Source organism: Podarcis raffonei, chromosome 17, assembly GCF_027172205.1.
Source record: "Podarcis raffonei isolate rPodRaf1 chromosome 17, rPodRaf1.pri, whole genome shotgun sequence".
In the NCBI taxonomy this organism is placed as follows: domain Eukaryota; kingdom Metazoa; phylum Chordata; class Lepidosauria; order Squamata; family Lacertidae; genus Podarcis; species Podarcis raffonei.
In genome coordinates this window covers 9,480,538-9,508,115 of record NC_070618.1, presented here as the reverse complement: position 1 = coordinate 9,508,115, position 27,578 = coordinate 9,480,538, and the positions used below count along the sequence as shown (strand labels likewise).

At 47.0% G+C, this 27,578-nt stretch overlaps 2 protein-coding genes across 6 annotated transcripts in view; one reads left to right on the top strand and one right to left on the bottom strand.

Moving 5' to 3' along the window:
* Positions 1-13,702, top strand: part of ZYX (zyxin) — a 31,423-nt gene extending 17,721 nt beyond the window's left edge. For 4 of the 5 annotated variants that reach the window (XM_053370447.1, XM_053370448.1, XM_053370449.1 and 1 more), the window contains exons 3-10: positions 3,142-3,329; positions 5,732-5,830; positions 6,983-7,495; positions 9,288-9,438; positions 10,015-10,184; positions 12,044-12,222; positions 12,364-12,484; positions 12,581-13,702. In XM_053370447.1, coding sequence (XP_053226422.1) covers positions 3,142-3,329; positions 5,732-5,830; positions 6,983-7,495; positions 9,288-9,438; positions 10,015-10,184; positions 12,044-12,222; positions 12,364-12,484; positions 12,581-12,691 — 1,532 coding nt within the window. In that variant the 3' untranslated portion in view covers positions 12,692-13,702. The remainder of the gene's footprint in view (positions 1-3,141; positions 3,330-5,731; positions 5,831-6,982; positions 7,496-9,287; positions 9,439-10,014; positions 10,185-12,043; positions 12,223-12,363; positions 12,485-12,580) is intronic. The other variant, XM_053370451.1, reaches the window with a different exon arrangement.
* A 4,715-nt stretch (positions 13,703-18,417) lies between these two features.
* The window catches only part of EPHA1 (EPH receptor A1), an 83,261-nt gene continuing 74,100 nt past the window's right edge, over positions 18,418-27,578 (bottom strand). The window contains exons 15-18 of the mRNA XM_053370439.1: positions 24,913-25,062; positions 23,299-23,492; positions 22,236-22,391; positions 18,418-19,350 (exon numbers count right to left, since the gene is read on the bottom strand). Of these exons, the coding sequence (XP_053226414.1) occupies positions 19,272-19,350; positions 22,236-22,391; positions 23,299-23,492; positions 24,913-25,062 (579 nt within the window). The 3' untranslated portion in view covers positions 18,418-19,271. The remainder of the gene's footprint in view (positions 19,351-22,235; positions 22,392-23,298; positions 23,493-24,912; positions 25,063-27,578) is intronic.

Genomic DNA, 27,578 nt, shown 5'->3' with positions numbered 1-27,578 from the left:
CCTGGCAATATATCATGAATCATGGTGTGTGTGTGTGTGTGTGTGTGCTATGCAACAATCACAATGTGGGGAAAACCGTGAAGCCAACCAATGCTTCTCTTAATTCCTGCAGCCCCTGTTAACTCTGCCGGCTCAGGTCTGCCCTCCCTCTTGCAGGGAGCAGCAAATCAGGCAAAAATCACAATGCAGGAAAAACTATGAAGCTAGCCAAAGCCTCTGCGTAGCTCCATCCTTATTTCAGACATCCTGATAGATCAGCATATCAGGATGTTTAGCTGGTGATATATTGCAGTGTTGAAATCCAGATATCGCCCAGCGCTACTCCTGGCAATTAATTGTTGGGGGTTTCCGGTTGGTTGTTTCTGTCACCCTGAAACTCTGTTCTGCAACTTTGCACCGATCCTGCATGGGATAACTCCTTCACGGATCATTCCACACAAGGGCTCCAGAACACAGCATGCAACCAGTGGCCGTGCCACAGATGATGCCAATCAGGTTAATAGTGCCAGGTGCAAAACGATCTAAGCCACATGGCCACGACAAAAGCAAAAGTTAGCTTAAGTATCTTTTAACTAGATGAAGAGAGCTCTGTTTTTTCCTCCCTCTTAATTTCTTGCCTCCGATAACAGAAATGTTCTGCGAGGTGAAAGGAAATATTTTTTAAAAGATACGATGGAACGGCAGAAATGCTTCTGTGCTGTATTCCAGTGTGCTGTAGAATAAGGCTTGAAATTACATCAGCTGCTAATCAGCTTTTTCTAACAGTAGGAATTTTAACACCCTGTCTGGGAGCCGGGCCTTGGCAGAGGCCGTAAAATGCCTTTAAAAAAAATATACCCCCTGCAACTGCCATAGTACGTCCAAGTGTATGCATTCATTCATTCATTCATACATACATATACACACATACACACTTTGTCGCACCCTTCTTTGCCCAAGGATGAACTCATAGGTGCTGCTTGGTCAACCTGAGGTTAACTCTTGTCATGCCCTTTTCTCCCCAGCAAAAATACAAGTCAGGGGAACATGAGAGTTGGTGTAGTTTAGTGGCCTAGAGGTGTGAGCCAGGAAGCTCTGGGGTTAAACTTGGCCTCAGTCACAAACTCGATAGGTAGCCTATAGGCCAGGCATCCCCAAACTCTGCCCTCCAGATGTTTTTGGGACTCCAACTCCCATCATCCCTAGCTAACAGGACCAGTGGTCAGGGATGATGTAGTCCCAAAACAGTAGTCCCAAAACAGCTGGATTGTAGTCCCCAAACAGCTGGAGGGCCGAGTTTGGGGATGCCTGCTATTGGCAAACCAACGTTCTCTTTGCGTTTCACCTGCAATATAGGAATGAATGCTTTACAGAGTTCCTGAAAGGATTTCTGAAACAATGTACAGTGGTACCTCGGGTTAAGTACTTAATTCGTTCTGGAGGTCTGTACTTAACCTGAAACTGTTCTTAACCTGAAGCACCACTTTAGCTAATGGGGCCTCCTGCTGCTGCCACGCCGCCAGAACAAAGTTCTGAAGCAAAGTTCTTAACCTGAAGCACTATTTCTGGGTTAGTGGAGTCTGTAACCTGAAGCCTCTGTAAACCGAGGTACAGTAGTACCTCAGATTAAGTACTTAATTCGTTCCAGAGGTCCGTTCTTAACCTGAAACTGTTCTTAACCTGAAACTGTTCTTAACCTGAAGCACCGCTTTAGCTTAAGGGGCCTCCCGCTGCTGCCATGCCGCTGCTGTGCGATTTCTGTTCTCATCCTGAAGCAAAGTTCTTAACCCGAGGTAATATTTCTGAGTTAGCGGAGTCTGTAACCTGAAGCGTATGTAACCCGAGGTACCACTGTATATGAACACTCTGAATACGCTATGTTAACGTTGTTGTTTTTTGGTTTTGCATGATGAGGGAGAGTGGGAGAGAGCAGGGGGAATCTGTTGTTGCTGTTGGGGCCCAGATTCTTACAAGGATAGAGTGCCTCCTCTCTGGCTGCCCTGGCTGTAATCTGTCTAATCCTCTGAGAGTAGGCAGGGTCAGTATTTGTCCCCAAAGGCCAAATGCTGAGGTTTCCCCCCACCAGTTCCTCCCAGGATGATACAGGAATCCAGCAGGTCTTGTTTTGTGCTGCTGGCACGGTCAGCAAATTGTTGCCTTTGCAAGGATATGCTGCTGGCTTCTTGTTCTTGAGTGTGTGGCTTGGTTTCCTCTTTCAGATTTCAGACTCGGTATGCCTAGTTACCATTTTTGGGCCAGATGGCTCAAAAGTCGTATTTTTCCAATACTCTGTGACTTTTGGGTCCCTTGAAATTCATCCTAATTGTATAGATAAAATATAACACCGGCACACTCCCAAAACTCGGCCCTACAGCTGTTTTGGGACTACAATTCCAATCATTCCTGGCCACTGGTCCTGTTAGCTAGGGATGGTGGGAGTTGTAGTCCCGAAACAGCTGGAGGGCCGAGTTTGGGGATGTCTGATATAACAGATAAAATTCTACAGGATGTGTTGACCTTTAAAGACCTAAACGGCCTTGGTCCAGTATATCTGAAGGAGCGTCTCCACCCCCATCGTTCTGCCCGGACGCTGAGGTCCAGCGCCGAGGGCCTTCTGGCGGTTCCCTCATTGCGAGAAGCAAAGCTACAGGGAACCAGGCAGAGGGCCTTCTCGGTAGTGGCACCCGCCCTGTGGAACACCCTCCCACCAGATGTCAAAAAGAACAACAACTACCAGACTTTTAGAAGACATCTGAAGGCAGCCTGTTTAGGGAAGCTTTTAATGTTTGATGCTTTACTGTATTTTAATATTTGGTTGGAAGCCGCCCAGAGTGGCTGGGGAAGCCTAGCCAAATGGGCAGGGTATAAAAAATAAATTATTATTATTATTATTATTATTATTAGTGAAAACAGTTCAGATCCAAGGATTCCCTAGGCATGCGCCTCCAGATGGTGGAGACATCGGGCGTCATCCTGACACCTGGGCATCTTCACTTGGTCACAAGTGGCTGTTAGCCAGTTGCAAATGGCGCCTGGAGATTTTCAAATGCTGGTTTTAACAGGGTGTGTTCAAGGGGTGCTGTGACTGTAATAATAATAATAATAATAATAATAATAATAATAATAATAATATAACACATGCCTGTTTGTTGTTCTCCGCAGAGCTTCCACCCCCTCCGCCTCCCCCTCCTGGGGAAGAGATGGTTGTCTCCTCAAACAGCGCCTTCCCTCCCCCACCTCCCCCATTCGAAGAGCCGTTTCCCCCAGCGCCAGAAGACGTCTTCCCTTCGCCTCCTCCGCCAATGCTGGAGGAGGAACCCGTGGCTTTGAGTGGGCTACCTGCCCCCCAGGTGAGTATTCATATAGGTTAATGCTGTCAAGGTGGGCAGATGGCGGTGGTTGGGGGGAGCGGAAGGTTAATTGGGAAAGACCTTGTTTTGCCATAGTTCTCCTGCATGGGCGTAGCTGGGGGGGGGGACAGCTGCCCTCCCCCCGATCAAGTAAAACAATAGAAATACAGTTGTACCTTGGATCCTGAACACCTTGTGAGTCAAATGTTCTGGCTCCCGAATGCCGCAAACCCGGAAGTGAGTGTTCCGGTTTGTGAACCTTCTTTGGAACCCAAATGTCTTCCGTGGCTTCTGATTGGCTGCAGGAAGTTCCTGCAGCCAATCGGAAGCCGTGCCTTGGTTTCCAAACGTTTTGGAAGTCAAACGGACTTCCGGAATGGATTCTGTTCGACCTCCGAGGTACCACTGTACTTAACTAATTGACCAATCACGTTGGTTCTGCCCCCCTTAACAAAAGTCCAGCCCCCTCAACCAAGTCCTGTCCCCCTCCCCCACCAAAAATCCTGCCTACGCCCATGTTCTCCTGTTCCCATGATGTTTGGATGTGTGGCCCGTAGTGGTGCTGATGTTTGGTCTAGACTGCATGATAAGCAAGCGATCAGGTGGTCCCAAGAATGGGATGGTGATGAGAAAACTGCCGCCTCCTTCTGGCCTTCCCCAGGATTGCAGGCGTCCTGCACATTCTTCGTTAAATTAAAACTTCGCACCAAGAGATGGGGAAATACCTTGGCTCTTGAACGGCTTCATTGTCGAACAAATCGGCTACCAAATGCCGTAAACCTGGAAGTAAGTGTTCCGGTTTGCAAACATTTTTCAGAAGCCGAATGTCCGACGCAGCTTTCGTGGCTTCCGATTGAGTGCAGGAAGCTCCTGCAGCCAATCGGAAGCCGCACCTTGGTTTTCGGGAGTCGAACGGACTCCCGGAACGGATTTAGTTTGGGAACCAAGGTACCACTGTAAGTAAGCCATACAAATGAAATGATGTTGCACACCAATCCAGAAAAATGGGTATATGGTTGAAGAGGGGTTAAGGGATATTTTCAAAAAAATGTTTTATAAGTTGTTTGTCCTTGTTTCTCAATTGGATCCTTCTGCATGGTTTTGCATGTTTTGTGGTATTTTATGCATTGTGACCTGCCGCTATTTTTATTGATTATAGTTTCCTTATTCTTTATTGTAATTGGTAAATGTAAACTGTTTAATTCTTATCTGCTGATATTTAATTTTACTGTTTACTATTATATTCCAATGGATTGTTGAATATTGCTTTATTTAAGTTGTTTATTTTGAAGTTGTGACTTCTTTGTATTGGATCAGATTGTGTGTGAGAGAGATCTTTGCTGACGATTTAGTTGTTTCTTCGGCTGGTTAACCACCTTGTTTATAGTAATATAGAAAGGCGGTGTACAAATTAAAAGTGAAATGAACTGAAATGGGAACATAGGGAGCTGCCTTATACAAAACTGGTCTAGTACAAATCAGAGGTTGGGTGGCCATCAGTCATGGATGTTTCAGTTGAGATTCCTGCATTGCAGAGGGTTGGACTGGATGACCCTTGTGGGTCCCAAATCCACAATTCTGTGATTCTTTGACTGGCTTATCTGACTCAGCATTGTTGGCAACGTCTCCCAGGGCTTTAGACAGGGATGATCTCCCTGGAATTTCCTGGAGATGCTAGGAATTTAACCTGGGACCTCCCCAGCACACTGAGCTATGGCTCTTCCTTGGGATATAATTCTGCAATATATGCTGCAATATGTATGATATATTTTATACTTCACTGTGTTGCACATTTCTGATTCAGTGGCTCGGGGAGGAGCAAAGGTTTATGTTTTGCATGCGCTGAGCAGTGGCGATACATCTTAAGCCAATCATCTGGCTTCTGAGATTTCACCAGGCGTTGCTCATACACTTCTGAGCAGTGTTCGAAATTAGCCAGGCGCTAGGCGCATTTTGCGCCTGATTATAGGCTACTTGCGACCAAGTGAAGATGCCTGGGTGCCAGGACAAGCGCCTGACATCTCCACCATCTGGCTGGCTAGTGCACAGCAACATTTTTTTGCTGCTGTGCTATGGCGTGAGTCAATTTTAGCTGCAGCTGGCAATATACACAATTCATTTTCAAGCCTTGTAATCTTGCAGAAATAAGGGGGGAAAGGCGAGTAGCTTATCTATCTCAAAGTGCATCCTGGCAGCTTGAAGCTCCCTTTTTGAAAATGCAAATCACAGCAGCCGAGATTCTCCCACAATTCAAAGTATTGCTCTGCGCCCTTCCGACACGTTGCTCTCCTGCTAAGTGCGCTAACCAACGGATGTGAAAGGCTGTTGTTGACTGACAGCCTTCAGGATGGGCTTGGTAATCCTCTCTAACATGTGACTTCCTTTCTTCTCCGTGGCGGAAGGGGCAGGCCCGTGGAAAGATGAGCAGCATTGATTTGGAGATTGATACTCTGTCCTCAATGCTGGATGACATGGAGAAGAATGACCCCTTCAAACCGCGGGTGAGCTGCAATAACAGGGTAGCCTGTCCAAGCCTCATTCTCACTGAGGGGGCAGCCTGTGCCTGGTCACTTCAGGCTACAGCTGACGGTGCCAAGGACTGAAGAGCCCCTTCCCCATGCAAAAAGTTCTTGAAGGTATATCCATTGCTATTTTTCTAGGAAAAAGAGGTGCCGGAACTCACCATGAACACATCCCTTGTTCTCTTAGAATGGCAATTGACAAGAACTGAGTTCTGGTGAATTCTGGATGAAAAAAAGCCCTGGGTATATCTATATTTTAAGAAGACTTGAGTGATATTCAGCTAAGTTTCACTTGGAGGAATACAGTGGTACCTCAGGTTACATACGCTTCAGGTTACAGACTCTGCTAACCCAGAAATAGTGCTTCAGGTTAAGAACTTTGCTTCAGGATGAGAACAGAAATTGTGCTCCGGTGGCGCAGCAGCAGGAGGCCCCATTAGCTAAAGTGGTGCTTCAGGTTAAGAACAGTTTCAGGTTAAGAACAGACCTCAGGAACGAATTAAGTACTTAACCCGAGGTACCACTGTAAACCCATTGAAATTAACAGACCTAACTTTGCCATGTTCATTCACTTCAGTGGGTCATCTTTGAGTAAAACTTAGCTCAATGCCACTGTAGGACCCTTTTGCCTGACATGCTAGCTTTCTGCATGAAGAGAACTTTTTTATCTTTTAAAAAAACAGAGCACTCGGCCAGGCGAGTCCCCACTGCCAGCCGCAAGTGGTGCAGCCCAGTGATAGGTTGACCCCCTCAGTGAGTACTGGGGACCAACTATGGTTTCTCCAGGAGAGACAGAGGATGGAGCCAGGCTCACTACGCTTGGATTTGCGATCCAAAGCCTGCTTTTGTTAAGGACAAAGCTGGTCTCTGGACAAGTTACTCTCCGGTGAGCTTTCTCACCCAGGAGTAGCCAAGCCTCTGTATCTGCTTGCCAAGGGATAAGGAGGATTGTGCCACGCTATGGGGTGCAGGCGTGTGGACAAAATGTCTGGCTGCAACAACCCCCTCTTTCCTGTACTCCTCTCTGTTCCTCTTCTCCACACTGAGAGCAGATTGGACCAAGATGGGTCTGGTTTGGATGCTACGATGTTGGCCTCTTCTCCACTTTGATAACCATATTTATTTCTGCAGGTATCTCCAGGTTCCATGGCTCACGTAGGCCTGGCTTCTGGACCTAAAGCTTCCCCAGAAACCATTGCTCCACCTAAGGATGTCTCAGCTCCTGTTTCCTTCCCTTCCAACGCTGCCTCCAGCGCCAGCGCAGGCTACGTGCCCAAAACGCAGAGAGAAACAGCTTCTGTTCCTCCACCATGGGTGAAGCAGAATAGAGACTCGCCATCGACACAGCTTCCAGGACCGCCGGCTCCTCCTCCTCCTCCTCCAGCTCCATCAGCCCCCAAATACACTCCACCCCCCGTTGCCGTGGCCCCCAGATTTGTACCCAAAGCAGCTGCAGGGATCCCGTCCGGCTTCCCGCGCCAGGCGGCTGCTGCCCCTCCGCAGCCTCGCTTCCCACCCGCTTCTGGCGCAGGGCCAGCCCCGAGGCCACAGCCGCCTGCTTTCACCTATGCACAACAGCGAGAAAAGCCCCAGGTTCAGGAGAAGCCACGTCCCGTTGGACAACCGCTTGCCCCGCGAGACGTGGTGAGTGGGGAATAAATCTCAACTTGGGGTGGAGAAACAAGGGAAGTGTGCAAAGCTGTATGGACTTTTCATTCAGGATTTATATATAGGCAGATAAAAGAATAGACTAGAATAGAATTATAGAGTTGGAAGGGACCACAAGAGTCATCTAGATCAGGGGTCAGCAAACTTTTTCAGCAGTTGGCCGTCCCACTGTCCCTCAGACCTTGTCAGGGGCTGGACTATATTTTGAAGGGGAAAAAAATGAACGAATTCCTATGCCCCACAAATAACCCAGAGATGCGTTTTAAATAAAAGCACACATTCTAAAAAGGTAAAGGGACCCCTGACCGTTAGGTCCAGTCATGGCCGACTCTGGGGTTGCGGTGCTCATCTCACTTTATTGGCCGAGGGAGCCGGCGTACAGCTTCCAGGTCCTGTGGCCAGCATGACTAAGCCATTTCTGACGAACCAGAGCAGCGCACGGAAAGACCGTTTACCTTCCCGCCGGAGTGGTACCTATTTATCTACTTGCACTTTGACGTGCTTTCGAACTGCTAGGTTGGCAGGAGCAGGGACCGAGCAACGGGAGCTCACCTCATCAAGGGGATTCGAACCGCCGACCTTCCGATCGGCAAGGCCTAGGCTCTGTGGTTTAACCCACAGCATAAAAACTCCAGGCAGGCCCCACAAATAACCCAGAGATGCATTTTAAATAGAAGGACACATTCTACTCATGTAAAAAGAAGCTGATTCCCGGACCGTCCGTGGGCCGGATTTAGAAGGGGATTGGGCCGGTTCCAGCCCCTGGGCCTTAGTTTGCCTACCCATGATCTAGATCTTTTGCTGAATGTGGGGCCTGAACCCCACGACCTTGAGATTGAGAGTCTTATGTTCTACCAACTGAGCTATACTAGTCAGCAATAAATCAAATCTGGCTGGATGCCACATCTGTTGCTGTAGTTCCTAGCAGACATTTTAAAAGAGAGGCCTCAGTAAGATTTGTGGGTCTGTGGGCTCCCAGAAGGATGAAGCCACATTCTTTCTCTTCCTCTGTGCTTGTACAGTGCTACCTCGGGTTACATACGCTTCAGGTTACATACACTTCAGGTTACAGACTCCGCTAACCCAGAAATAGTGCTTCAGGTTAAGAACTTTGCTTAAGGTGAGAACAGAAATCGTGCTGTGGTGGCGAGGCGGCAGCAGGAGGCCCCATTAGCTAAAGTGGTGCTTCAGGTTAAGAACAGTTTCAGGTTAAGAACGGACCTCTGGAACGAATTAAGTACTTAACCTGAGGTACCACTGTATTGGTAAGAGAGATTTCCCCTCTGCCAGCTTAACAGCTAAGCCCGTTCTATTGAGGGCAGTTGCAAAAGAGCACCGGGCACACGTGCTTTTTTCTCCCACTGGTTTTATAGAGAAGGAATTTAAAAACAAACAAACCCAGAGGTAAAACTGTGTCTGTTGAATCTTTTCATCCAACAAAACCATTGCAAAGCAAACGGAGGACAAAAATTCCTTAAAAGGAAGTTTCTTCATCAATACAGGAAAAGGAAACTCTTCAAAATCTTGTCACCTGAGTGAGCTGCAAGGTGGTGTCTCAGCAGGGAGAAGGAAGGGGACAGGCTGGATAATGAGGGGAAAAACAGGTGTGGACAGGCAGAGGAATTTCTGCATTGCAGAACAATGTTAAAGGGTGGCTTGGCCATACTAAGTGATCTTGAGCGTGTATCTATTCCCTAGAATATGTGGCGTCTGAGAGGCTAGCAGGAGGGACGTTCCGGTCTCAATGACTCTTGATTTCTTTGTCCAGCGTAACCCGGCACCCTTTGTGAACACTGGATCAGACCCTCCCAGGGGCAACTCTGTCCTGACCATGAAAGAGGTTGAGGAGCTGGAGATGTTGACCCAGAAGCTCATGAAGGACATGGACCAGCCTCCACATGCAGAGGCCACCAATTCTGGTGTGTGTGCACATTTTAAAAATATTTTGCATGTGCCGGTGATGGAGAGTGAATGGGATTTCGGTCTACTGTCCCCCCCTCTCTCTGCTAGGGTGCCTTCATCAGGAACCGGACACACAGAGGGTTGGGGGTGAGTGGGTGGGCTGACGTGTTTCCCTCCGCTCAGCTCCCTGCCGCTGAATGCTACAATCTTCTTCTTATGGAGATGGTAGCTGTGTACAGAGAGCCAGTCTGGTGTAGTGGTTAAGAGCAGTGGACTCGTAATCTAGGGAACCGGGTTCGCGTCTCCGCTCCTCCACATGCAGCTGCTGGGTGACCTTGGGCTAGTCACACTTCTCTGAAGTCTCTCAGCCCCACTCACCTCACAGAGTGTTTGTTGTGGGGGAGGAAGGGAAAGGAGAATGTTAGCTGCTTTGAGACTCCTTAAGGGGAGTGAAAGGCGGGATATCAAATCCAAACTCTTCTTCTTCTTCCCCTTTCTTGCCTGGAGGCGTAGATACGTATGGCGTGGAGATATGACCTGCCAGCAGCCTCTCACGGTCCTCTTTTCTCTCCCCCTTCTCCCTGCCGCTGCAGAGTTGTGTGGCCTGTGCCACAAAGCCCTGTCGCGGACGCAGCCGGCTGTCCGCGCCCTAGACAAGCTCTTCCATGTGGAGTGCTTCACCTGCTTCAAGTGTGAGAAGCAGTTGCAGGGACAGCAGTTCTACAACGTGGACGAAAAGCCCTTCTGCGAGGAGTGCTATGCGGTGAGTGAAATGCAGGGGGGCAGGGGCGCCTTCTTGAATAAAATATGGGGGGCGGGCACAGGTAAGCTCCGCCCCACCTAATCAATCACCTGTCAAAGTGAACACACACCATTTCAATGGTACTGTCTATCAATGTTTGTGGGGGGGGGAGCAAATACTTTGTTGTGGGGGGTCTGAAGAGACCTCAGCCCCTAGGAGTTGGCTCCTATGCAGGGTGGCCAATCACAGTCATCAGGGCATTTTGGAAGGAGCCATGCACTGGCGTTACCTCAGCAACCTCAGCTTGTTTTCCCCAAGCGAATTTTGGAATGTCTTAAAATGGCCGCCACATCTTGCTTCGGCAACCAGCTAGAGTTCATCTTTTTTCTCTCTTAATTCGTCTGGTCAGAATTTCATTATTTGGGCTAGTTTCCCGAATGAAAAAGTTGCCCTATTTCCTATACTGACATTGTTCAGAAGAAACCATTCAGAAGTTCATTATGAAAGGAAGCAACTTTCATTAAAAACAGCCATTCTCCACGTGTACCTCAGGTATTAGTCCATTTGTTGGGTCGGGTGGCCAAGGTGGGGTCAATTTGTCTTGAGATGCCAGCATTTTTGAACACCGCAACCCCTTGACTCCAGTCTCTAGTGTGGGAATAAATCATCATTATTTGTTCACTTAATATACCACCCTTTATCCAAAGATCCCAGGGCGGTGAAGTTGCCAAGCTCATGGTGGAGTCTTTGTCTGCATTACCAGGTCAACCCAGTGTGGATCTGTGCAACAATGGCTCCGTGCCACAAAAGTTACATCTGAACTGGCTTCAACAGTCTCTTTCGGTGGCGTCGCAAACATACCACCGTGTGCTTGTACACTGTGGGTGTGACCAGGCATTTGCCTGAACACGCAGAAGCTCAAAGTGTGGACGGGGGCTTTTGCACGCAAGCAAGTCCCCACCTCCAGTGTCCTCACACTTGTCATGCTCTCTGCCTCGGGCAGCAGCTTCTGAAGACACCCAGTTCATGGCTGGTGTAAGATTTGATTAAGGCTGCCTTCTTCATAGATTTCTTGTTTGCTAAGCTGCCCAATCTTGGTTAATCTTGTTAAAGGACAATTGATGGGTGTCAAAAGAGATCTTGAGTATGTGATCCTGGGGAGGCATTATGCTTTGTATTGTTTTGGGAGGTGGGGAGGTTGGATGAGAATTGTTTAAATTTGCCTGTTTTCTCCCATTTACATCCTTAAGATATCAATGACTTCCCTTCTTCTCTTTCCATGGTTAACTATACCAATCAGTATTCCATTGTTGCATCCATCAAAACTTATTTACACTGTTGAATTTATCTTAACGCTGCCAGCATTTTTAGCTATACACAATTATTTCCCATATATTTAGTAAAAGTTTTCCAAACCTCTTTAAACCTATGATCTTCTTCTTCTCTTATCCTGTATGTTAAGCCTGCAAGTTGTGCGTATTCTGTCAACTTAAGTTTGCATTATTCTTTAGTTGGCACCTTGCTCGTTTTCCATTTTGGGGCTAACAAAACACAGGCCGCAGTAGCAGCATACCTAAATAACCTTTTTTGACACCTTGGAATTTCAGTCTGAATTATCCCCAACAGAAAGGACTCTGGGAATGTACATTAAAACATTTCCCCCCCAATTCATTATGGATCATTTCCCCATACATGGATATCTGTTCTGTACGCTTGTCAGTGTCACACCTTAAAGTAGGGAACATTCATGAGGCAGCCTGTGCCCCACAGCTCAGGGATTGAGTGCATCCTATAATCTCTTCTTCTGACATGTCTCCACAAATGGTTCTGTATCTGGAGGACAGGCCTCCTTCATTTCTGACCCTGTTTTTGTTCTTCAGGGCACCCTGGAGAAATGTTGTGTGTGCAAGCAAACGATCACAGACAGGATGCTGCGAGCCACGGGCAATTCCTACCACCCTCAGTGCTTCACCTGTGTGGTGTGCCACAAAGCCCTCGAGGGAGCCTCCTTCATCGTGGACAAAGCCAACCAGCCACATTGCGTGGACGACTATCACAGGTGAGTGACCTCCTCCTTCATTTCCTGCGTCTTCTTCCTCCCACTTCACCTGGGACCTTCGTGACTTGACCGGAGCAAGTCTGGCCTAGAAGGTTGAAACCGAAAGTTTGAGTCCTCATACTGCCTCTTCTGTGCTTGCAGAAAATACGCCCCACGATGCTCGGTGTGTGCTGAGCCCATCATGCCAGAGCCCGGGAAGGATGAGACCGTCCGCGTGGTAGCCCTGGAGAAGAACTTCCACATGAAATGTTACCGCTGTGAGGTGAGCCAATTCCCTTTTCCCCTTCCCGCCAGTCCCTCGTTGACATTTCTGCCGCCTCAGTGGCGTTGAGTCTCCTTTTCTTCCTCCCCTTTTTAGGATTGTGGGAAGCCGCTTTCCATCGAAGCAGATGACAATGGCTGTTTCCCCCTGGACGGGCACGTGCTGTGTAGAAAATGTCACACCACACGGGCCAAAGCTGCGGTCTAAGGACCTTGGATCAGGATGCGCCCTTGATGTGCTTCCCCATCCCCACCCAGCCCAGTCAGTGGGCCTGATTTTCCTCTGTGCTGTTTCTGGTCATTCCTCTCCCCCCTCCCCTCAAAACACACCATGCATTTTTACTTAGAAAGAGTCTGTCTGGCAATATCTCTTTCCACCCAAGGGCTCTTGTGTTTTCTTTTTCTTTTTAACCTGCCCCTCTAAGACTGGGTGTCCCTTAACTCCTCGCCTAGTCTGGCCACGGTATATTATTCTAGACACTGCAGAAAGTGACGTGGAATTGCTATAAGCCCTGCAGTCCTTTTACTTACTAAATAATAAAGTAATCTTAGAGGAAAAGTCTGGATCCTTCCAACCTGCTATGTCCCCTGACCCTGCAAAATGCTGTCCTCTGTTCAGGTATGGAACACGACCCAACTAATGGGACTATTTTTTTAAACCCTTACTTTTGGCGATGGACAGAGTCTTTGCTCTATGGGATGATGATATAAACGAATCTCCTTCTTCTGTACTGGACTTGTGTGCCTGAATGGTTCTCCTTGCCAGGAAGGAGTTTATGGACCAGTTCCCCACCCCACCCCAGTCCCCAGAGTTATGGTGGCCCCAGTTATTTTTTACCTCCGTGGTGCTTTGGCCTAGCAACTTCTGCATAGCAAACTATCCAAAGGACTACTTCTCTGTTTACAACATGGTTTGTCGAACTGGGAGTGTGGCATGACCGGGAATGGTCCCGAATTGATGCTGAGAAAGGCACCCTCATCAGAGTTTGTTCGTTTGCAGCCTACATGTGATGGGTGCCATCTAAGTCCCTGCCAGGGCCACACTCCCACCCTTCTCTGCGGGGGTTGCTGTAAGTGACTTCGCTGGTGTGTGTTTTTGGCACAGCCAATGGAGCAGAGCCTCAATTCCTAGGCTGGACTGAACAAGCATCTTCAATATTGTCTGTCCCAGCCACTGTTTGCATTAATAAAATTTGTGTTGGGTTCCCCTCCATTATAACTTCAACCTCTCTGTGGTGTGTGTGGCTGGGGTGGGTTAGAGAGAGATCATTGCTAAACTACCCAGCAGTGAATCCATTCTCCCTCCATCTCATTTCAGGGGGTTGGACTAGATGACTCTCAAGGTCCCTTCCAATTCTACGGTTCTCTGATTTTCTTTCCTAATGATTCCTAGCATAGTAAGTTGTGGGTGAACATATCAGATGACACAGCGATTCTTCAAACAGCTCTTGTTTATTCACAGGCCAGAACAGAACTGAACTGAAGGGTTCAGCCAGCCTGCTTATATAGAGCTCCACTAAAACGCAACACTAACCATTTTCTGTAACTATCCAATCACTGAACGTCAATTTCGATCCCTTATTTGCATATGTGGACCTGAGTGAAAACTATCTATAGTAACCCCCTGCTGGCCCAGGGTGAGAACTTCAGTACATAACAGATCTTGCCTTTTCACAGCCACTGCACACTGGGTTGACATCTTCATCAAACTATCTACCATGACCCCAAGATCTCATTCCTGGTCTTGTCACTTCCAGTTCAACTCAATAGCATATGTGAAGTTAAGATTTTTTTTGCCCCAACACGCACCACTCAACCCTTGTTTACATTGACTTCCATTTGCCTTTTTACTCATTCTGTTTGGAGAGGTCCTTCTGGAGCTCTGCAATATTTTTCTGGTTTTTTTTTTTTTTTTTGCCTCAGTATCCAATTAGCTGCATCGTTAGGCAGAGAGAAAATTGCTGCCTCTTGCTAAGGCTTTCTCCTGCTGCTGCTCTTCCTCAGTTTGTTGGCAGTGTTCTCAATGGTGTTTCCTGTCTATGCATTTTATCTTTTTTTGCTCTGACCCACTTGCACTTTCCCCTTCATCTTCAAAAGAAGACGATATTTTGTGGATCTCAGCTGCATCTCATCCCCTACTGTCATTGAGTAATACAGTGATACCTCAGCTTACAGACGCTTCAGGTTTACAGACGCTTCAGGTTACAGACTCTGCTAACTCAGAAATAGTACCTTGGGTTAAGAACTTTGCTTCAGGTTAAGAACAGTTCCAGGTTAAGAACGGACCTCCAGAACGCATTAAGTTCTTAACCCAAGGTACCACTGTAAAAATGTTCCCTGCCCCCAACTTGTCAGAAGCTTAAATGGTTTTGGATTTGGGAGTCTGGCTCGCTGCTTCCGCTCTTCCTTCATCGTTGCTTGCTACTAACATTTGCCACCTATCAGGATTTTCAGCCGCTTTGATTGACGTCCATGTCCAGCCCTCTGAAGCATTGCTGGGCTAGAAAAGCAGGTTAGCTTTGCTGAGTGGCACATGTGGCCAGGACTGCAACCCCAGGGCCACTCCCTCTTCTGAGGGAGGGAAGTTAAACACCAAACTACTATTGGTAATGTCTGGACACCGTTTGAATGAATACAGACTGAATAGTCATGGGCTTAAAGATAAGGAAGGCAGAAAATGTCATTACCTTTTTAATAAAGCAATGCCTTGGGTCCCAGGATAGCTCAGTTGGTAGAGTTTGAGACTCCTGGTCTTGGGTCATGGATCTGAGATCTACGTTGGGCAAGATTCCTGTGTTGCAAGGGGGTTGAGCTAGATGGACTTTCATCAATAGAAATGTGAATTATGCCAATTTTTGTAGATCTACTCAGAATATGACTCTGAGTTGATACTTTTAAATCAATGGACTTGAGTGACTGAGTATGCTATAGTTTGATATCGCCCATTTACAAATTCTTTAAAAATTGGGGGGTTAAGTATCCTTGTTTCGATGAGGGCTATAACATGCATGACCCTACAAAGCAGAACTCTAGCAGTGCAGAGTAGCTCACCAGTGGCTCTTGTTTTTTGTTTTAAAAAAAGCCTGTTTCTGCTGCTGACTTAGGACTACATTTGCTTGCCTTCTCCATAGAGGCTTTAAGAAACCTGTACAGTAATAGTATATGTTGTTAAACTGTGGACTCTAGTGTAGCACTGATTTTAGTCAGGGCAATGTTTATTTCCCCTGGAATTTTTTTCGCCACATGTGCAGAAAACACACAGCTTGCAGAATTGGGCTTTCTGTGAGTGCCCAGTTGATTTTAAAAGAAAAGCAGGTTTCTAAATCTCCTGACGTTGATGCCAGAGTAATGTGCAGGCCCAGAAACTTAAAAAAAAAAAAGCCAAACTCTCCACTGTAGGCATATTTTGCATGTTTGCAGGCATCTATTGAATTCAGGATATATGTCCAAGCACACACAGCCCTTCCTTGTAAGGCAATTTATTCTGTCTTTGGTACTGGATCTGGGTACGAGAAGTTTAAGAGTTAAAAGACTGTGCTCTAGCCCAAAGCCACACACAACCTTCTGCATGTACTTGACATCTAACACAAATAGCAAAAGTCCAAAGTGGAGGAGCCTGGCAAATGTTTGCACAGTGTTTAGCTTGTTTATTCAGGTGAAGTTCAGTTTCGTTCAGCAGCCCCTTGATCTCTTTGTTTCGTTGCCGCCTGCGTCTTGGGAGCTGGAGAGACCCTTCAGATAACTTGACTTTAATGCACTGAGCCTGTGTCCCGACTGAAGGCTGCTGTGGGAGACAGCTCTCTGCAGAGGTGAGATTACTCTCCCCACCCCACCCAGCTTTTGAAAGACTCCTTGGCTCATACTACCAGGCTCTTCCAACTTTGCTTTGAGATGGAGGTTTCTTCCGTGGTCCTCCCATTCTTTGGGCAGCTTATTATACCTCTGCTTAATCTGGAGCCCTTCAGAATAGATAACTCTGAAGGTTACAAGAAAAGAAACCATACAGCCAATAAAAAATGGTAGCTTGGAGCAAATGAATGTTCCTATTGAAGGACAAGTTTCTTGTTTTGGAGGCTGGGAAGGGAATTGGTAGCAGAAGCCATCTGCTGAGTGGGAGACATAATGTTGCTAACACCGTAACCAGCTGAACTTTGCTCTCTGACACAATCTTTTGAGCAGGCCTTCCTGGGAAGATCTCTAGGCCTGAACCCTGTAGGCTTTTTCATACTTCTGCTTGGGGTCCTGTTAGTAGATGTAGTTTTGGAAGAGTTATGCAGATGGTAAATATGTATAACAATAGTTTTTGTACTGATGTTTCAACTTGTTTCAAGTTGACCCCATTAGTCCAGCAGAAGCTTTTGATAAGAGTCCCTAAGCTGTAAGTGGTGGTGGGTAGATGCACTGTTTCAATAAGACCTTTCTAGTTCAACTGCCCTGGGTATGTTAAATTGGGCTGATCTGGTTTCTGCAATCTTTCTTAATTGACATCAATATATCAAAAACGTCCCAAACTTGCCTCGCCCAGAGTTGCTCCTACTGTTCAAAGTTCACAGACTTGTGGAGGAGTTTGATAGGTGGAAAACTCATTTTTCTGTAGGTCCAACAGTGTAGGGCATAATGTTTATGGACAAGGTGATGAGAAACCAGTTCTATGGTACAAAATGGTACCCTTAGGCTGCTGCTTAAGTCTTGCAGCTTGATTAGTACCACATCTTAAAAGTAGTGAATGCATTTCAGGATTCAAGCAATGGACATTGGAGTGCCCGTGGGGCATGGGCATTGCCACTCCTTGCCAGATCAGTGCCCAGTCCGTAAGAGTGCCTACTGAAAAGCTACAGTACCATATTGGGATGGCTTGCGTTTCTAAAGTGATAGAACTATAGTCCTTTATGTACCACCCTTGCTAGAACTAATTCAGTGGGCATTCTGAGGAACGTGTATTTTGGACCTGATCAGAAGGCTGGGAGAGGAGGAATGTGACACAGTTTTTAGTCACAGTGTAGGAAGATGCTGCAGGTTATATTGGGTGGTTATATGTTCATTTCAGTAAGTTCCTGTTTGGTCTACGTTCAACCTGAAATCATTTCCTGGTGTGAACTTTCCTGAGATAGTATTACCCCTCCTCAACCCCTTTCTCTTGTTTTTCCTTGGATGCATAGAGAATAGCTATCCTAATGTGACTTAATGGAGTTTGATCCTATAGGTATGGCAATTACACAGTCTGGTTATTGCTTTGTTAAATTCCCTTCTTATCTTACATAGCCTACAAGGCTACTGCTTCGACTGTGCTTCAAATTTCTTCTTGGCAGCTAGAGCTGGTCACTGGCTTCTGAACTACATTAAATACTGTCCTCACTAATTTAGGGCTTCAGCCTTCAGGACACTGTGTGACTTACTTCTGAGTAAGTACAGAGTAGGTGTCTATGTCAGGTTCTTTATGCTCTTAACATCTCTCTCACACCCTGCACATAACTGGTGCTTTGCATATAAATGGTAACAGTGCCTTTATTTTAAACTTATTTTGACTCCTTTTTACCAGTTCTTCCTTGCCTAGGGGCTGTTGTGTCATGTCTTGGCTGGATGGGGGAAAAGGTACAGGGCTCTGCACTTCGATTTGCATGACAAACGATGCTGTTAACTTTTTCTCTTCAACACAACCACTAAAAGGTAAAGGATCCCTGCACTCTTTTTCATCTGATTATCCAAGGTACTCAGATGCTTTTCCTTAACCTTGGATATTTCTTTGAAAAGGAGCAAAGGTAGCTATCATTTTGTTTCGTTTTTAAAAAGCTGTAATCATATAAGGGTAACTTTATGTTAGATGTAGTTCTCCCTCCTTTGAGAAGGCTGCAAGTCCTGCTTTTAAGTTTTGTGGAACCCAGTAGACAGCTGACTTAATAAGGGGCTGATCCGTATATAATAAAAGTCATGGCACAGATTGGATACTTTTATTTACAAAACCATATATACAACACACAACCCCAGGTCCGGGTTTTCTTTCTCACCTCCCCATCCTGCTATTTTAAATATATATAGGCAACATCCTCAACTTGAGGAAGCAGAGCTCTCTGGAGCATGTGGTGCCTAACTGTAAACAAGCCATTTTTGCTCTTAGGACTGGGCTCCAGGAGAGAAAATAAGACACATAAGCAACAAGGGGAGCAGTATAAATTTGATCTAACGCTGTGTGATAAAGGCAAGTCCAGGCCACTGAGCTAAGGTACAAGGTAGGCAGTCTTGGCCCCAGGAACTGTGCAAACAACGGCAAGTCCAGTCCCCCAATCCCTGAGTCTTCAAGCACAACTTTTGCATTTGAAGGGACCCCTTATTGCTAGATAATGGCTTTACCGACAGAATCGTTTCAGTTCTACTTATAATTTTAAGTACACCTTGCTTCCTTAGTCACTATGAAATGCAACGGGCAGAGTGGCTGCTGCGGGAGTAGAAACACAAGAACGAAACAAGAGGTGGTGAGACAGAAAATGAGAGAGAAGCAAGGAGCTTGCATTTTAAGCGTTGGCCACTTCTCTGGCGTTAGTAGCTGCAGGGAGCCTCGTGGAGTGTTGCTTTCTGCGTTGGAAAGCTCAAGTCCCAACCTGTGCGCTATGGGGCACAAGGAATGTTGGTGGTGCACATGCCGCAGACTCTGCCATCAACTCTCAGAGCCCCAGGCCAATGCTTGCTGCGCTACCGCAAGATCAGCTCAGTCCGTTCCCCTTCTCTTCTCCTTGTTCTGCTGGGCTCTGTGGCGTTGGGTCCGGTGACAGCTTGGTGATGCGAGACCCCCATCACTCTTTGAAGCCTTGGATGCTGCACAGAATACGCTTCTGGTGGCCAGGAAGGGTCACGCCCATTTGCTTCAAATCCCTTGGAAAAAACAGGAGGGGAGAAAGATTAGCTGCCTTGTTTAGCAGGTGAGGGACGCGGGTGGTGCTGTGGGTTAAACCACAGAGCCTAGGACTTGCCGATCAGAAGGTCGGCGGTTCGAATCCCTGCAACGGGGTGAGCTCCCGTTGCCCAGTCCCTGCTCCTGCCAACCTAGCAGTTTGAAAGCATGTCAAGTGCAAGTAGATAAATAGGTACTGCTCCAGCAGGAAGGTAAACGGCGTTTCCACGCGCTGCTCTGGTTTGCCAGAAGCGGCTTAGTCATGCTGGCCACATGACCCGGAAGCTGTACGCCGGCTCCCTCGGTCAGTAAAGCGAGATGAGCGCCGCAACCCCAGAGTCGGCCACGACTGGACCTAATGGTCAGGGGTCCCTTTACCCTTTACTTTTACCTTAGCAGGTGAAGAGAGATTGAGACTGCTAGACAAGCAGAGGGTTTCATAAAGCTGTAGCACCCTAAGAAACCTCTGTCCCCTTTCCCCACCACTTGTTGGTTTTTTTATTAGTATTTTCCACACAACAACACGAAAAATATCGAAAAATAACAATACACAAAACACAAAGACCAACATACAAAAAAACCACAAATCCATATCTTACAAGTTAATAATATAAACACTAAAAAGAAAAACAAACATGGTCTTTCCCTACCACTTGTTATGTGTCCTACCAAAGTCCATTCCTAGAAATTCAGCTGAGCTCAAGGCACAGACCCAGCTCAGAAATATCACCATTTCCAGTTGCTGTCTCACAAGGTGGATCTGGCAAAACTATCTGCAAGTTGGGAGTCAGACAACATATTTTAGAGCGCTTGGAGGTGTTATGACAGATCCCGAAAAAGACATGTTAATTCACTGGGAAGGTGATAAAAGAGCTTCAGGAAGCTGAATTTGTAGGACGGCAAGCACAACGCAAAACTATGGGCAGAACCTGCAAAAGTGTCACTCTGCTAAAACATAGTATACCATCCGTAAAACTAAATATACTAAGAAGCACAAATACAATCTTACACAGTGCAACAATTCCTTAGCAGTATGATGGATGCCAGCAGTTATCTTAACTGTCTCATGTGAATTTTGGTATGCTGATACTAATTCCTTGGTTCCATATGATTAATTTCATATGTGTCCGGTATTTTGGTATGCCTTAGTGATTTTATCTTATGCTCTTAATGGAAGGCTATGCTTATTACTTCTGCAAATATTTCTTACATATCCAGCTTGCCAGTGAATCCTATGCCTGCTCACTAGGGAGGAGGTCCCATTGAAATCAGTTCTTGAGTAAACCTTTGCTAGGATCTTTTTTATCTTGCTGTCTTCTCTGGCCAGCTTTTGCAGATTTTTGAAGCCTTACAGAAACCTATACAGTGGTACCTCGGGTTACAGACGCTTCAGGTTACAGACTCCGCTGACCCAAAAATAGTGCCATGGGTTAAGAACTTTGTTTCAGGATGAGAACAGAAATCGTGCAGTGGCGGCGCTGCGGCAGCAGGAGGCCCCATTCGCTAAAGTGGTGCTTCAGGTTAAGCACAGTTTCAGGTTAAGAACAGACCTCCAGAACAAATTAAGTTCTTAACCTGAGGTACCACTGTAAAACCTGTTTCACCAGAGTCAATTGTGAGGCAGGAGGGATTAATGAATAGGTAAATTGCCCTATTCAAACCACCTTCATTTCTGAAGGCAGGGGGGCGGGGGGGGGGAAGAACCACCCTGCTTGTTTTCAGCCTCACTACCAGCCCACATACAAAATGAGATTGTGATGGAGATGGCTCTAGCTCAGGGCTGGGGAAACTCCCCCCCCCCCCATGTTGTTAGACTCTCAACTCCCATCACCCTTGTTGATGCTATCTGGGCCTGACAGCAGCTGGGAGTCTGAGAACATCTGGAAGGCCAACGGTTAACCAGGCCTCTTAACTCACATATTCTCTGCTCTCCAACAAAGCATCACTGTGACTCTTTCTGATTATGCTCTGACTTAAGCTGTTGGTTCTCTGCCTGCTTTTCAACCACAGCAAAAGACTCCGTTGGGCAATCATGAGCTAGATACAAGGATCTATCTCACTCTTGGTCTTTACAAGCAGCAGGAGAATGTCTCTCTCTCCGTCTTCTGGCCAGGATTTTGGCCTTTTATTGGCTCTCCTCTCGTCCTTGAATTATAGCTTAACACAGAGAAAGTTAGCACATGAAACCTTTTCCTGGTCGGTATCTGCTCAATGTCTGCACGGAAGGAGGGTGAGAAAAGAAGCTGGCAACCCTAAGAACAGCTATAACGAGAAGTGCAGGCTTGGTAGCTAAGGAATCAGTGGACAGGCAGAGAGATAGAGAGATTCTTTTGCTGATCCTGTGCATATGAATTTCTTTGTAAAGGTAAAAGGACTCGTGGATGCTTAAGTCCAGTCAAAGGCAACTATGGGGTTGTGGTGCTCATCTCGCTTTCAGGCCGAGGGAGCCGGCGTTTGTCCACAGACAGCTTTCCGGGTCATGTGGCCAGCATGACTAAACTGCTTCTGGCGCAATGGAACACCGTGACAGAAGCCAGAACGCACTGAAACGCCATTTACTTTCCCGCCACAACAGTACCTATTTATCTACTTGCACTGGTGTGCTTTCGAACTGCTAGGTTGGCAGGAGCTGGGATAGAGCAACGGGAGCTCACCCCATTGCGGGGATTCGAACCACTGACCTGATAAGGAAGCCCAAAGAGGCTCAGGGGTTTAGACCAAAGCACCACCCGCGTCCCTGAATGTCTTTGTATGCTGTGGGGAGGTGCAATAGACACAGTGGCACCTAGCTGCATGTCCTCCCTTCCCTCTCCTCTCTTCTGCCCTGGAAGAGCAGAATCCCAAATTCAGGGTGCCCAGCGCTTACTCGGCAGAAAGCTCCAGGACAGATTCCATGGTGTTCAGGCCGGCAGTGCGGAAGTTGATGATGTAGCGCTTCATGCGGATGGATTCCAACCACTCTGGGATAGACCGATAAGGAATCCCATCGGAGCCACTGCAGCTGGGAAGGCGGAGCGTCACCCTAGGGATTGATAGGCATTTTCAGACCTGATGAAGACCAGCGCCCCCCCCCCCCTTCTGATGGAGCTGGAGAGAAATGTCTACCCTTTACCCAGGGGGCGTTTATGGCATCCCATAGACTAGCATGGAGAAGCCGCTGTGGCACTTGATGCAACCCAGGCTGGCACTGATGCCACGCACACATTGAAGGGCAGGGTACAATTCTGCAGAAGTGCTCCAAAAGCACAGAATGCGAGGGTGTGTACAGAATTCAGCATGCAGGGAATAAGCCAGGCCAAAAAAAAAAGAGAGATTATCCAGCTATGCATAATTTGGCCTGGCAACATCTTTATCCAGTTTTAGGTGCCAGGCAAATCCTTTTCTCCTGAGCTTTAGGCCCTTAATTTGAAGAGTGGCATTGCCTCTTTTAGTGGGATGGGACCTCTGGTCCTGCCTTTGTGTTTTTAAGGTTGGTTTTTAATTTGTTTTAATGAAAGCCACTTTGAATTAACTTGGTAAGAAAAGTGACTAACAAATAATATATATACCGGTAAATACAGTGGTACCTTGGTTCTCAAACTTAATCTGTTCCAGGAGTCCATTCCATTCCCGAAACTGTTCAAAAACCAAGGCGCGGCTTCCGATCGGCTGCAGGAGCTTCCTGCACTCAAGCGGAAGGAAGCCGCGTCAGACATTCGGCTTCCGAAAAATGGTTGCAAACCAGAACGTTTACTTCCGGGTTTGCAGTGTTCGGGAGCCAATTTTTTCGACAACTAAGCCATTCAAGAACCAAGGTAACGCTGTAAGACTGCATGTAGAATTCAGCTTTTTTTTTTATTCTTCCCCTTTGTGTGTGTGTGTGTGCCCGTGTGCATGTGCACAAATTTACACAGCTCTGCCCCTTAAGTATTGCCCTGCATATCACTTACCTGGGGTCAAAGTCGGCCACAGTTCGAAGCAAATGTGGACTGGAGATGAAGTGCTCTAGCTGAGCGAAGATCTCACGGAAGCGGGGCCTCCGGGTCCGGTCATATGACCAACACACCTTCATGATCTCGTAAAGGACGGATGGGCAGTCCACAGGTGGGGGGAGCCGATACCCATCCTCTATGCTCTTCATCACCTGTTCCAGGTAAAACACAAGATCACTGTGAACAGGGCAAACATTCCTTAGCACACAGCTACCTAAGAAACTGGAGTTGAGGGCTACTTTCTCAGGAGCGTAATGTCTATTGGGAAAACCTTTGGAATTGGAACTGCCACATTTAATCCATTTGATTAATTCATTAAAAACGTATAAGCTAAGGAGGTCAGCACATTCTTCTGTTAAAAGTAATTCCGATACAAGTTGAACAGCAAAAGTTATGGATGAGTGGCATCTTAGAAAATGCATCACTTTCTGCATGTTTGAGAAGGAGAAATACTTCTTAAAGGAGAGATGCTGCTACTGTATTAGATGCTCGTCATTTGAAAGCAGTGTGTGAGGTTCCCTTCTAAACTGCTGGGCCATATCCAAAACTTGAGCTTTGCTGGTAACAAGAGTTTCCTCTTCCTCTCAGAGCTTCACACTTTTTCTCTGCTTTTCCAGGGACTATGTCCGAGTACACAATTTTCCTCTGGAGCTCTTTAAAGCTCAGTCAGAGCAAACAGCAATCCACAGAAAGCCCGAATTGACGTTTGCTCCAATTGAGCGCTAAAGAGCAGGTTTTTGAGGGGAAAGCTTGGGGCAAAACAAAACCACACTCAGACACTGAGCTTTTAAGCACAGACCTGTGCCTGGAAAGAGCATCAGGAAAGTAGATAAGCCCCCTGTCCTCTCCAGCCCCTAGTAAAGATAAAGGGACCCCTGACCATTAGGTCCAGTCATGGCCGACTCTGGGGTTGAGGCGCTCATCTCGCTTTATTGGCTGAGGGATCCAGCGTACAGCTTCCGGGTCATGTGGCCAGCATGACTAAGCCGCTTCTGCAAACCAGAGCAGTGCATGGAAACGCTGTTTACCTTCCCCTACTTGCACTTTGACATGCTTTCAAACGGCTAGGTTGGCAGGAGCAGGGACCGAGCAACGGGAGCTCACCCCGTCGCGGGGATTTGAACCGCCGACCTTCTGATCAGCAAGTCCTAGGCTCTGTGGTTTAACCCACAGAGCCACCCACGTCCCCTCCAGTCCCTGAATGCCCCCCAAATCATCTTCAGGGGGTTGGGAGATCCTCCAAAGTGGATTTGGGAGTGTGTGGAGAAGAGGAAATGGAAGCCCTACTGCACCCGCAGATTTATGCTGGCAGAGCACTGGACGCAACCCATTGTTTTTTCTCCTATGCAGATTTAATCAAATTGGTTAATGTACTGAAACTCATGACTAATGGATCTCAGTTGGGCTGCCCAACTATGGCTGCTCCCTTCAGGAAAGTAGGAAACGGAATTTTGGGCCATGGGGAAATCTGGAAACGTGTTCTTTATTACGATCTCTTCTAGTTCAGCTCCAGCTCTGCTAATCCAGGAGGTGGTTTCCTTGCTCAATAAGCGTTTCCCTTGACCCTCTTACCTCCTGATTGGTCATATCCCCATATGGCTTGTCGCCATAGGACAGCACCTCCCACATGACAATGCCAAAACTCCAGATATCACTGGCTGAGGTGAAGATTCGATGGGCAATAGCTTCAGGCGCTGTCCATCGGATAGGGATCTTGCCACCCTGTTGAGAAAGAGGTTGCAACTGTGAAATGGAAACTACGGTTTGGCTATTCAACTGCAATCTAGGAGCCCACAAAGCCACTCTCTGCTTCCTTTCCTGGGGAAGAAAAAATATGTGAAACACACACACGTAAGTAAGCAAGCAAGCAAAACATGGCGTTGTTGCCAGGAGCTCAAGCTGGTGTTCCTTGGAACCTTGGATCATAAAGTTGCCATTTTGTTTGAATGTAGAAGGAAGTAATTTATCAAGATGCAGAGGGCAAAATCCAGGTTGCTTGACAAAATTCTCTAATGACATAGAGAAGAGAGTAGCCCCCAACCCAGCTAGACTTGGACCTCCTGAGAAGGCAAATGCCCAACCTCCCTTGAGGTCCAATATTATCAATTGCCTGCTTAATTAAAGAGTAGGATATTGGTAGTACCGGAAAACATTAAACCTCTTTTAGTTCAAACCTGGAAATCACTCTTCCAACATCATCCTTTCATATCCATCAAGCCCCTCCCTTCTGAAGTCTATAATGGTCCTGGCCCTATTTGAGTCTCCACGTCCCAGTTCTTTAAAGTATGCTAGATTTCTGGCAGACACCTCACCCAGGGCCCTGTTGGATGCTCATCTTCATACCCTTGGACCCTGGTGCCCATTCTCTGACAAAACTGAAAAGGATTGGTGAAGTTCTCCTCTCTCTGACTGCATTTCAGACTTTAATCGTCTTCTTCCTTCTGCCTCTTTTGAAGCCAAAGTCATGTTGTAGAGCGCCTTCTTCCTCTTTCCCTCTCAGTTCCTGGAAAGTTTTCCACTGTTCAATTACCATTTTTTTGTACTTTTTAAAAATAAAATTTTATTTCTGAGAATGCTCTGACTTGCTCTGTGTTACTCCCTTAAGTATTTTATTCAGGCATTTCACTATACCCAGTCTAAATCAGAAAGTTACTGCATTTTTTGCTCTATAACACTCACTTTTTCCCTCCTAAAAAGTAAGGGGAAATGTGTGTGCGTCTTATGGAGTGAATGCAGGCTGCGCAGCTATCCCAGAAGCCAGAACAGCAAGAGGGATTGCTGCTTTCACTGCACAGCGATCCCTCTTGCTGTTCTGGCTTCTGAGATTCAGAATATTTTTTTTTCTTGTTTTCCACCTCCAAAAACTAGGTGCGTCTTTTGGTCTGGTGCGTCTTATAGAGCGAAAAATACGGTACCTGCCATTTGGCTCTTTGGAGTTCTGAGTAAGTCTGCTAGTTTTGGCCCAGCTCTACGAGACAAACAGCAGCCTGTCTTCTGCTGGCACAGAGCCAAGGTCACACTGGGGGGGAAGTTGCCTTAACACAACAACTGAGCTAAATGTCCCAGTTATTTGTGCGTCTTGATATATCAGCAGCTAAACATTGCAAATACTGATATATCACAATGTCTGAAATAAGGATGGAGCCATGTGGGAGAGGCATTGGCTGGCTTCACAGTTTTTCCCATATTGTGATTTTTGCGTAGCGCACACACGCATCAATATATTGCCAGGTCAAAAACTATGAAACCAATATCACGATATAATAATAATAATAATAAATTTTATTTATATCCCGCCCTCCCCAGCCGAAGCTGGGCTCAGGGCGGCTAACAACAATAAAACAGTACAAAAGTACAGCATAAACAACACTCTAAAATCATTCATTATAAAATTAATTAATTCAAGCCACTGGCAACCATTGGGCCAGAGCTCCGCGAAGATTGCCGAGGGAGGGAGTCAGGCTGTGCCCTGGCCAAAGGCCTCATGGAACAGCTCTGTCTTGCAGGCCCTGCGGAAAGATGTCAAGTCCCGCAGGGCCCTAGTCTCTTGTGACAGAGTGTTCCACCAGATCGGAGCCACAGCTGAAAAAGCTCTGGCTCTAGTTGAGGCCAGCCTAACTTCTCTGTGGCCTGGGACCTTCAAGATGTTTTTATTTGAAGACCGTAAGTTTCTCTGTGGGGCATACCAGGAGAGGCGGTCCCGTAGGTACGAGGGTCCTAGGCTGTATAGGGCTTTAAAGGTTAAATAAAACCAGCACCTTAAACCTGATCCTGTACTCCACCGGGAGCCAGTGCAGCTGGTATAGCACCGGGTGAATGTGATCTTGCAGCGAAGACCCCGTAAGGAGTTTCGCTGCAGCATTCTGCACCCGCTGGAGTTTCTGGGTCAGTCTCAAGGGCAACCCCACGTAGAGCAAGTTACAATAATTCAGTCTGGAGGTGACCGTCGCTTGGATCACAGTGGCTAGGTCAGGGCGAGAGAGGTAAGGAGCCAACTGCTTAGCTTGGCGGAGATGGGAAAATGCCGCCTTTGTTATAGCTGCAATCTGCGCCTCCATGGAAAGGGAGGTGTCGAAGATTACACCCAAACTCTTAACGGACAGTGCTGGCACTAATTGCGCCCCCGCAAGAGATGGGAGTTGCCCCCCCAATCCCATATCGCCCCGTCCCAGCCACAGGACCTCTGTCTTCGAAGGATTTAGCTTCAACCGGCTCCAAACATCTGGTCAGTGTGTCTG